The following is a 12296-nucleotide window of genomic DNA, read 5'->3' on the forward strand; positions in this document are numbered from 1 at the left end:
GTGTACTACTGTAGGGCATAGTACTACTCTTACTTCAGGATAGTGTACTACTGTAGGGCATAGTACTACTCTTACTTCAGGATAGTGTGTGCCACTAAGACGGCTATGTCTTAAGGCCGTCTTAACACGGACACGATGAAAGCCAGGAATACAATATAATAACATTATGCAAAAGTGGTAAGCCAATGGGCCATGAACACGTTCAAGATTTTCAAGTTATGGACCCTGATCCAGAAAAGGTTGGGATAGGTCATCTTTCAGGTGGAAATGGCATATCTTGACCAATCTTTGACCAGTTCTGTCAGTGTTTTGTACAGTTATTTGGAGTCATTATAGGACTTATATTTAGTCAAATATAGTAGGATTAGGAACATGTCACAATTATTATCCTGTGGGAATTGTGGAATGGCTCTCTCTCTCTCTCTCTCTCTCTCTCTCTCTCTCTCTCTCTGAATTCTATGCATCATATCATATCATTATCATACTCTATATAAAATCACCCCATACATTTCAAACTCGAGTCAGACTGTGCTTTAGCTGAGGTAAGGATATACCTGTTTGCATTCAAATGATTGAAGTGTAGAGTTGTGTTGTAACGTGCATTGCTTTTGACCTGGATAATGGCAGACAGCATTACTGCCTGATGATTATTATTATGTATTGTTAACCATTTTGTTTGGAATGTGGCATTGCACTGAACAAAAGTATTTTTGTGAGGTGTTTTCTGCAACTTCTGCATTCCCTTTAAGGTCAAGTTTAGACTTTTTAAGCATGATGGACTTCATCCATAATGGTTCTAGTCTCTTAATGTCAACAAACATAGCAATGGTTTAGTGTCTGATATTAAAACAGTTTTTCTGAACAACAGCAGCTTTAGCCCTCTGTTTCATTTTCTGTTGAGTGTTAAATTCAACAGAACCTTGTCTTCTATAGCAACAGAGCATAACAGAATGGTATAATCATCCACAGAAGCAAACGTGCTTCTGTTATTTAATGCAATTGACTTGATTATCTCCTACACCATTTGTGCATCTCTGTTACAGTACTAGGCTACTTCTCTGTTACAGTAACATCTCTGTTACAGTACTAGGCTACTTCTCTGTTACAGTAACATCTCTGTTACAGTACTAGGCTACTTCTTACGTGAGTCTCTAAGAACTGACACACCCGCTACAGACCCCTTGGCTAAGAGATAGGGGGAAAAAAGCCCTTGGTTTCACAGTTTGTAGCAAAGCTTGTAAATAAGCCAATGAGACCTTTTGGTTGTACCATTCGTAGGAAAAGCTTGTAAATATCAAAGAACCACATAGAAGCAAACCCCTTACCTGCACTTTTTGTAACAAAAGCGCTCAAACTTTATTTTTCCTGCTTGATCTCCTTGTGTGCTCTTGCAGCTTGTGCCTCCATGAAGGTACAATGAGAATTTAACATTTAAATAGCTCTATATTTTAATGGTAACTAATCATTGCTATATAGAGTGTTTGTTTAGTAACCAGAGTCTCTCCAGCTCTTTAGTAAACAAAAAATGCATGTTAAGGTCGGTATACCAATTGTACTGTCTTTATCACACCAGGGGAGAGAACAAAGTGATAATGATAAAAAGGTGCTCACACATCAAACGGGATCACGGCATGAAGAAAAAATGAAACGATCCAGGCACTAAAATGAGGAGGAGAAAAAGGCAACTTTTAAGTTGTCTTTTTAATTTAATAAAGGCTATCCTCTTAATTTTAACCGTGAGTGCCCGGATCATTTCTTTTTTCTTCAAATCAAAAGTAATCATTGCATTCTGTATAACACCACATTATGTCTGTCCAGCAGCTCTTTAAAAAACAGTTCCAATTTTGTCAGCTCATTTCTTGGGTCAGCACTTCTGATCACAATATAGAACTTAAACTTTTTAACTAAAAACATTTAGTTTTAACCACAAAATACCCCTTAGTGAGTCAGTGCATTCAATTACATTTATGCCTACATTTATCTCATCGATGATACAGTGCTTTACGTTTCTGTTGGTCATGATTCATCTGTCGTTTAATAATAGAACTAACACTTACTCTACATGTGTTTAGAAACAGATCTGCATCATGAATGTGACAGCGGGTAGCAGTAATGTATCAATGACCTGGGTGTACCGGGACTCCTTCAACTCAGCTGTGACCAAGAATGTGATTGTTGTGGCTCTGGGCATCACCATCAACTACATCAATGGCACTCTCATCCACACCTTCAGAAAACACCAGGTGCGAAGGCACATTTACTGAAAAATAGCAGATCTATAAACTCACAAAGCATCATGCTGCAATGCGTTCTGGACATTTACACAACACTGATGACAGTGCTAGCAAACAACGCTATCGATGAAAAATCTGCAACATAACCATGTTAATGGGGCGACCGTGCATGCTTCATCTTTTTCAGGCATGTCCAAAGCATATTTTATATGGCCCCCTATAGCTTCCTTCCTCAATTGTAATGTTAATGACCCGTAGAATTTGTAAGGTTTCCCAAGTACTTTTTAGGGGGGTGTAAATATCAATGCAATACACAGTATGTAGGCCATTTGGGGAAAATGCTGGATTGTTTAGTTTTTTTGTTCACAACAAAGATGAGTGGCTTACATTTGGCTACATTGCCTACAATATAGGATATTCATAATGAATGAACTGGTTATATTGATAATATTGCATGCTTTTCCTTTGTTCCAGGTACTCAATGTGAATCCTCGTTACATCCTGTTCATCCACCTGGTGATCAATGACATGCTCCAACTGACCACGTCCATCACCCTGTTTGTCCTTACCTACGCCGTCCACACCATCAACACCTCTGGCTGTTGTGTCCTTCTCATGGTTGCCATTTGTACCACCCAGAACACTCCGTTCAATTTAGCCGGGATGGCGGCAGAATGTTACATCGCTGTTTGCTTACCACTCCACCATGCACAGCTGTGCACGGTCACGAGAACATACATTCTAATAGGTTTGATCTGGGCCGTGAGTGCATTGTCAATCTTTCCAGATCTGTTTGTACTCCTGGCCACAGAACCTCTGCACTTCTTCTATACCAGAGTCGTCTGTCAAAGAGATTTGGTGTTCCATACCCCTGTTCTCATACAGAAGTGGCACGCGTTGAGCATAGTATTTCTAATTATAGTTTGGCTCATTGTCCTTTACACGTACTTCAGAATTCTGTTTGCTGCTCAATCAGCTAGCACAGATTTTAAGAAGGCCCGGAATACGATACTCCTCCACGGCTTTCAGCTGCTGTTGTCTATGCTCACATACTTATTCCCTGTCTTGAACAGATCTCTGTTATTCATATATTTTATATCCCCTGCATCATATGTCAACTCTCTTTTTGTTTTATATATAATTATTCAGATCTTGCCACGTTTGATCAGTCCTATTCTGTATGGTGTACGGGACCAGACATTTAGGAATTACCTGAAAAGGTATTTTAGGACAAATCCATAGAATGAATTGTCGCTGGAAATGTCCAAAACTGTTACTTTTCATGAAAGGGAAAAAGGAATTTATTCTGTAGGGCAGGAGTTTTAGCTCCAGACCCAAAAGAGAAATTTGATATTTCTCTGGGACCCTGACTAGTGAAAACAGCTAGTTATTTTCACTACTTCTTAAAGGTTTTTGCGGGGAAACCAATTGGGAAACCAATGAAATGCATAAGTGACACAATTGATGTACAGTAGTAGTAGTACCTACCCTATTGCAGTACCTGACATACAATACAATACTGTACATGACAAGAGTGTTGTTGACGAGATCTCAATGAGATAAGGAAACAATAAAGGTTTGCACTATATTGTCTGGAGTTGTTTTTCGATACGTATGTACCTAAATACTATTACTATACTATTCATAGCTTTATGACTAAGTATTTTTAAGTATGAGCAGATATATAATTAACTAGAAAATATTGTTCCTTCAGAAACAATATGGGCTCGCTTCAAGCCTTAAAATGGTTGTATACAAATTACAAATTCACTTTGAGTTGATATATCTCTGTCTATGCGTTGTTGTGTGGGTGTCTACACCGTTGCCTCCAGTTGATCAGATTGGGAGCACATGTGTTGGAGCTTGTAATGTACAAAGGTTTTAGCATCAAAATATACTTTGAGTTGAGTACGTATGATAATGGTCGTCTTAACTCAAAATGTATACTGTACATCACATAGCTTAGATCTTTGGATTCAATCGGAGAGCAGACCCGTGCGAACTTGGTGATGTGTCTGAGTGGGAAGAGCACTTGTCTCATGGGATAAAATCCTGGCACAAGCAAATCAGCATATGAGCAATCTAGCTCCCTGATCTGGTTTATAAAAGCATTGTAAAAGGCATAGACTTGTGTTCTTTGCTGTTGCTACTGTACCCTTCAAATGGCCATGGCCATTGGCAGTGCTTAAAGTTAAATATTTCGAAAACTACAAATAATAAAAGTAATAATCTCAAGCGTGCACACTGCACAGTAAGTGTGAATTGAGTTTCTCTGTGAGAAAGGGGGACCACATGTTAATCTGACGGAGCATTAGTTAGTTCGACATGCGGACATTCGACAATGTAAGGTCTAATACTTCTACAATTGCTACAAAATTGCTACAAAACCTCTATATCCACTAATTTGGGAAATAAACAACAAATTGAAAGGACAACTAAGTCTGATAATGATGTATCGTGCATGTCCACATCATAGGCTACATACTTAACATTACTTAATACACTTTTTTGATATTTTATTTTTTAAACATGGACAATTTGGACAAAATAGCCCATGTTACATCGAGGTGCGCCCAGCTATCCTGAAATTATAAAAGGATGACTATAATTGACTGCCGCTGTTGAGGAGCTACTGTAGCTTGCTCCTTAGTGCTCGGATCTTGTATACTGCCTACTGTATCCGGCACTCAACGTTTCCACTTCCGTTTTAATTTCACTGCTAGCGAGCTAAAAGCTATAGGGGGAGGGCGTAGTGACACGTTCGGTAGGATTTTGGCTTATTTGGGTGCCATCTTCCTGCCTACATGTAGGCTAGTAGAATGCTAGGCTACTTGCCAGTCTGTAGTTCATAAGTTTGCTTGTCTGTGACACTGGTATGCACACTGTCACTGCAGTACACCATCTTCCATCTCTCCTATCTTTGACTTGTCACAACTCTTCTACTCTATGCTATGTCTATGGCTCTGGACCGATGGTGGTATTATTATTATTCGCCGTTAGAAAATGTTCGGGTGTTCTGATCTGATAGCCGCCTCCCCTCGCGTCAAAACAGTTCTCAATGTTTACATCTTACTTGACGAGAAGACATGGAACCAGGGAGAGGGGGTAAAAACACCACGAGAGTGACGAGTGATCAGTAAAACATGTTCTCTCCGCAGTAAATAAATAAATAGCAGTGTTATGGTGTACGACACAGATCTGTCTGTATGCGATCTGACCATTATTCTTTTTATTACACTGTCATGCTCGTTGAGGACAGGTAGAGCATACATGTGATTGGGAATGTTGCTGAAGGTTATGTTATTTTGTCAGCTGACACCCAAATCAAAGAAACCATACAGCGTGTATTTAATTATTTGATATCCCCGACAGTAAACGCACTGCGGACCATGGAAACATAATTCTGACGGCCCGCGGTGGAATGGACAAGTTAGGGTATCAAGTTTATGTTATTTTGTCATCTGACACCCAAACCATACAGTGTTTTTTTTATTTTTTTATATCTACAATGGTATATGTCTCCACAGTGAGGCTGGAAATGTAGCCTAGCAGCCTACTACTATAGCCTACTAGCCTACTGGTAGGCAGGAAAATGGCAACCAGAATAACCCATTCTGAGCTAAACTCTGCACTATGTTTTTTCTCCAGTGTGGAGATGCAGGTGTGTCTTGATGACCTACTGAAACTCTTGTCACACTGTTTACAGTAGTATGTTTTTTCTCCAGTGTGGAGACGCAGGTGTGCCTTCAGATGGCTTAACCTACTGAAACTCTTGTCACACTGTTTACAGTGTTAGGGTTTTTCTCATGTGTGGATACGCTGGTGTTTCTGCAGATGGCATGACTCAGTGAACCTCTTGTCTTTTTTCCAGTGTGGAGACGCCAGTGTACCTGCAGAGTACCTAACCTACTGAAACTCTTGTCACACTGTTTACAAAGGTGTTTTTGAGTGGTGCAACCACTCCTACAACCAGCAATGTCCATGTATGTACCTGTGTACCTGTGCACCTGTGTAAAAGCACGAGTATGTGACTTATTTATACCAGTAGGGGGCGCCAGAAACAGAGAGAGGGGTAGTGCTGTGTCTCTAATGAGAGAGAGAGAGGGGGGGGGGGGGGGGGTGGAGGCACAGGCATATGGACACTCAGAACTGGAGACCTGAGTCTGGAAATATTGGTCCTCAGTCCTTCCTTCCATCATCAAATGCAGCTAAAAATGGACTGTGATGACAATGAGAGTTCTATAGGTTCCTCTTCTCTGTGTCTCTCTCCACTCACCATGTGCTGGGTCCCCCAAAATCCTCTATAATGATGAAGTGAAAGTCTAAAGAAAATTCACACTTATGTAGGCTGACCTTAACTTATGTACACTCCCAGCAGGCTCAGGAAGAACCTCTGTCCCAATTTTATTTTGTTGTTGTACACACTCACGGAATCCTGTATTTTTGAGGGGTGCTAGCCTCTCCTATATACAGCTTTTGTCCCCACACGTCTCAAGATTTGCCATTGACAGTGAAAGGGGAATTCAGGTCAAATGTCCGCTAAATCTTGTCCCCACATGTCTCAAGATTTGCCATTGACAATAAATTCCGCTAAATATTATGTAAATTCTCCCCTATCGGCCCGGAGTTGCGCTTCCCAGCCCCAAAATCACAAATGACATCCGAACCTTGGATGGATCAGAAAAACCATGGACATAGTTTCACAGGTATGAGGCATTGAAAATCCTACTTTGAACAGAGGTCTATGGGACCGTGTGCAAATATCCTGGTGCTGGCAGTGACGGAGGCGTTGCCTAGCAACCGGACCAATGTTAAAAGCAGATTTTCGTCTAAACTGTTTCATATTTACAATTACAATTTACAATTTAGGCATTTAGCATATTTAATATAAAGCTTTAGGTACAAACATGCACTTTATATGTAGCCGGTAGATAACGTCCCTAGGGGGGTACGAATCTGTACGTAGATGGCAAAAAATAGATTTTGATTATTATTACAAAACATTACCCTATAAATACATTTCGGCCATTTGAAAATAGCTGATCTACAAGCTCAAAGAGCTTGCTATCTATATCTTTATTTACAGTATAGTAGTGTGACAGGAAATGGGGAGAGAGATGTGGAGTGACATGCAGAAAAAGTCATCGTGATCGGGCCACATATGCCACATGCGGTCAGGCTAGGTGCCTGGACGCTATATGCCAGCAGCCCAGTCCCATAATGCTATTTTCAAAAGAAGTTTGATACATTTGATAACTTTAACTTGTAACAGAGTATTTCTACATTGTAGCATTGATACTTTTACTTAAAATGTGAATATGTTTTCCACCACTGATGATGACGACACATAATCAATTAGGCCGCTGTCTCCAAGTGTATAAAAACCCTCACAGAGCATTTGTTTGTCTTCAGTCTGTGACCTGGACTCACATACTGGAGGTGGGAAGAGGAATATGTCTTATTATGATACTGTACATGTGTAGAAATAGATTTCAGTATACTGTAGGCTACATTAGGTAGGAATATGTTTTCTATATACCGATAATACCGTACATTTGTGTTGATGATGATCATGATGTTTGATCATACATAGGAATATGCTGTTATGGGCAGGGGCTCTCCTTTTCCTTTTTAGGCTACAGTTAACTTAATATATTTATAATAATTTGTTTCAAAATAGTGTGTTATTAAAATATGATGCAATTTTGGATTAAGGTTTATTTATATACTGTATTTATGCTATATTATTTTTGCGGTATAGCTCTGTAGATTCTAACATTTGACTTTTAATGCAGAATACATGTTCTGTTCTGTGCTCATTGATTGTTATAGGCTAATTGTCTCTGTCGGGTGGAAACCTCATTTGTCCAAAACTGATATTTTTCAGGATTCAAATAAAAAAATGGCAGATCGATCAAAGAGAGCAGATCGACAAGCTCAAACCTTGTCGCTTCGCGCTATATTTCGAGCTTGCCGATCTGCTATTTTCGATACTTTTGTGTGACGCTGCAGTATGGAACATTAATTTACAAAAAATCAACACGTTAGAATATGGAGTGAAAAGGTTATGCCGACAGCAACAATTTGTAATATTAACATTGTCACTCATATTTTCTTGTGCCACCCTGCCTCACCTTTTCTCTTTCTCTTTCTGTCCATCTGTCTCTCTCTTTCAGGTGGGTTCCAAACGATGAGGATGAACTCATCGTTTGGTCCAGGAGGCAACATGACATTTAATCAGGTCTGATGAAGCACAGTCTCTGTATACTGTTTATTACCAGTAGAGTGATAATTAGAAAGTGCAACCTCATCACAACATGATATAATATACCCTGGCCTTTGCACATCATTGTCCATGTGTTAATCTGTCAAATGATAAAATTATTAATTGATGTAAATGCTTTAAAGTCTAAACAGTTAGGACTTTTTTAGTTAGGTTTTTTAGTAGGCCTTTGCACTAAATTAAGAAATTCAGTAGCGGATATATCAACAATGTAGGCCTAACTGATGACGACAATGGAATGCTATACTGTATCTACAGTATTATGGCATTTTCTCAGCTCTGTCTCTCTCTCTCTCTCTCTCTCTCTCTCTCTCTCTCTCTCTGTCTCTCTCAGTTCATGTTGGTCAGGGACACCTTCACCACAGCGTTTGTGAAGAACCTGATCGTGGTTCTGGTTTGGCTCATCCTCAGTTACATCAATGGGACTGTGGTGGCCACGTTCTTTAAACACCAGGTGAACAATACACACATGCAAGCATGCTGAGTGCACATTCACACATGCCTACTTTAGATTTTAGGCCAGCATATTCACAGTTAGTGATAGTTTTTGTATTGTACACTGCTGCATGTCCTGAGTGCGATTTTCCTTTTTTATGTGCAAACATGTCAAATGTGGAAATAAAGTGATTTTTTAAATGTGGAATGTGGAAATAAAGTGATTTTTTACGTTGAGAATTTAAGCCATAGAAGCTAAACTATGTTGATCTAAGTTTTTCATTATGGCACTCACTTCAACTTTGACCCCTCTATCACATGGAACTATTTTTTGGGCATAATGATATGCACACAAAAAACATAGTTCCATGTGATAGAGGGGTAAAAAATGAACGAAAGTTGCACTAATATATTAGAAATAGGTCAACAATAAAAATTACGTTAGTTTTGTGGATTAATTTACTTTTACTGCGTGGCCCCCTGTGCTCCCCACAAAATGACCGGAACTACTTAAAGGACCACTTCACTACTTTTCAACCTATCTTCATATAATAGGTCCTCACTAATAATCATGGTAAAATGGCACGATTTTTTTCTACTCAGTCTGTGTCTCATAGGAGGGCTGTGGGCATCCACTGTATACCACTGTATTAATGGAAAGTATTTCATACATCTTAAGTTAAAAAAATCTGAACTATCCCTTTAAAGGGTTAACAAATTTGGTTGGAATGACCTTTGACCTCCCTCCTTAGTCAGGACTGTGCTCTAACTCTATGCTACTACACTGGAAGCTATGAAATATACAAAGATACAAAGCATATCTGTCACTGTGCCTCTGTTGAAGTGTTGATCAGCGCGCTCATTGACGTCATGCAGACGACATATAAAGCCTGGGGTAAGAATAAGATCTGAGGCCTATTCTACAAAAATGCCTTATAAATCAGCAGTTTTCATTTCAAAAATAGAATAATGAATAAGCTCAAATCTAAAATGCTTTCTTGGGTTTAATGGGTTAAAAAGAAAGAACACAGAACTAGCAGATGGAAATGATTCCGTTTGCCCCTCGTCACAAGCAAGAACTGTGTGAAGAGAGAAGGTGAGTGGAAATGGTGGTTTTAGGCTTTGAAGCCGGCTCAACTTGGATTGTAGCCTTGTAGATTTTGTAGCACCATCTACAAACGTCGGCCTTCGCTTACAAATTAATGGCAGACTTTGGCTTTGTATATTCATGTCGCTTTCATTGAAAAATAGTGGTAGACTGTATAGCTTTGCAGCTGCCAATGTGAACGCATGCATTATTACTCCCTATAATTGTGAGTTTGAGACTGTGGTTACACGTACTCTCTGTAACTCTGCTCTATCCCTCTTCCATCCCTGTTCTGCTATAGGAACTGTTATCATGTTCTGTTCAATCTCTTGATAAGATAAGATACTGTATTATTATTATTATTATTGAATTGAATGAGCAGAGCAGCCATCATGAGCATCATTATACATAACATCTTCATACAGTAGCTGGCACAACAGACAGTCTAATGTCTATTGCCATCAGTGCCTTACCCCTTATCCCTAAACTTATTTGTGGTTGTCCACATTCCTTCGCCACCTTCTCCATCCCATCTGTGTGGGTCTTTCACTGTCTCTCTCAGGCGTTCTACGAGGACCCGCGCTACATCCTCTTCATCCACATGGTGATCAACGACGCCATCCAGCTGACGGTCACCATCACACTCTTCATCCTCAGCTACATCTTCTACAAGATCAACGTGTCCTTCTGCTGCTTCTTCATCCTGGTGGCCGTCTTCACCACCAGGAACACGCCCGTCAACCTGGCCGGCATGGCCATCGAGCGCTACATCGCCGTCTGCAACCCGCTGCGCCACGGCCAGATCTGCACGGTGCGCCGCACCTACGCGCTCATCGGCCTGATCTGGTTCATCTGCGTGGCGCCGGACATCACCGACCTGTTTGTGACGCTGGCCACCGAGTCGCTCAGCTTCTTCCACGAGTCGGTGTTCTGCCTGCGCCAGAACGTGTTCAAGGATCCCGTCCTGGCGTACAAGAGGCAGGCCTTCGACGCCATCTACTTCTCCTTCGTGTTCCTCACGCTGATCTACACGTACCTGAGGATCCTGTTCGCCGCCCGCGCACTCTCCACGGAGAAGACGTCGGCGCAGCGGGCCCGGAACACCATCCTGCTGCACGGCGCGCAGCTCGCCATGTGCATGCTCTCCTACATCTCTCCCAGCGTGGAGGTGGTCCTGCGCCTCATCTTCCCCGGGAGAATCCTGGAGATCCGCTTCGCCAACTACCTGATCGTCTACATCCTGCCACGCTTCCTCAGCCCCATCATCTACGGCGTGCGCGACAAGAAGTTCCGCAAGTACCTCAGGAGGTACTTTGTGAGCAGAGGCTGCAGGGTCAAAGTGCAACGGGTGGCCAACAGCCACAGTGACGCAGACTTGTGACACGTACACTTTTGCTCCGGGTCTTTATACTATTCTCTGGTGCAATCGTATAACTCCTAATCTGTAGACAGCTTTATCTTTGATTATTACTTAATTTAATGGATTAATTATAATGAAGGGGAAGAAAAAATATTACACATATTTACAATGACAGCTGTGAATGTGGAGAGAGGAAATAGATATAGATTATACGTTTCCAACCAAGGGCATATCATGAATGGCCGGGTGATTATTTCTTTATGTCATAGGTCAGAAGTTCACATGCACACACTCCTTCTCCTAAGGACCCTCAAATAAATAGACAATAGACCCCTTAATGTGAAATAGCAAAAAAGCTTGTAGAGTGTCTATTTTCGCTTTTGAACATTTTTATAGGATCATTTATCAGAAGATTACACAGAGCACAATGTTGAATAATATTCAACATTGTATACAATATAGCCAAATAATCAACTGAATTACATTTGATTTAGAAAAATGTTGGCTATTATATATTATATATATATATTAGGGGTGTAACGATATATTTTAACAGGCATAACAGCGATATGATACATATCACGATACATGGTTGATGATATGATACATGGACGATATTAGTTCATTATGGCGATACGATACAATACGATACGATTCAATGATGTGAAATCGATACAGTAACTATTTAGCAGAGAAATTAATCTAAATGTGGTTAGTGCCGTTTTTTAAGGGAAAATGTATGAATTTGGATATAAATAAGTAAACACAGTGATTCTCTTGAAAATACAGTACATAGACATTATATTAAACTAAGTAATTAAACCCCCTCTTTTTCTTTTTTCTTCTTAAAATTGCTAAATAGTGCATGCACTAAAACATAGTATTGAAACAAATGAT

General features: G+C 40.2%; 1 protein-coding gene across 1 annotated transcript; it reads left to right on the plus strand.

Annotated features, from left to right (window-relative positions):
- Window positions 1-1405: 1405 nt before the first annotated feature.
- LOC308333559 (uncharacterized protein) lies at window positions 1406-11420 on the plus strand (the record flags this gene model as incomplete). The annotated part of the gene is made up of 7 exons (XM_080790018.1): window positions 1406-1411; window positions 2073-2243; window positions 2709-3454; window positions 6106-6131; window positions 8411-8475; window positions 8852-8971; window positions 10602-11420. 7 exons carry the CDS (start codon window positions 1406-1408, stop codon window positions 11418-11420), a joined length of 1953 nt encoding a protein of 650 aa, XP_080646144.1.
- Between the last annotated feature and the right edge of the window lie 876 nt (window positions 11421-12296).

Source organism: Protomyctophum bolini, assembly GCF_963924005.1.
Source record: "Protomyctophum bolini genome assembly, chromosome: 2".
In the NCBI taxonomy this organism is placed as follows: domain Eukaryota; kingdom Metazoa; phylum Chordata; class Actinopteri; order Myctophiformes; family Myctophidae; genus Protomyctophum; species Protomyctophum bolini.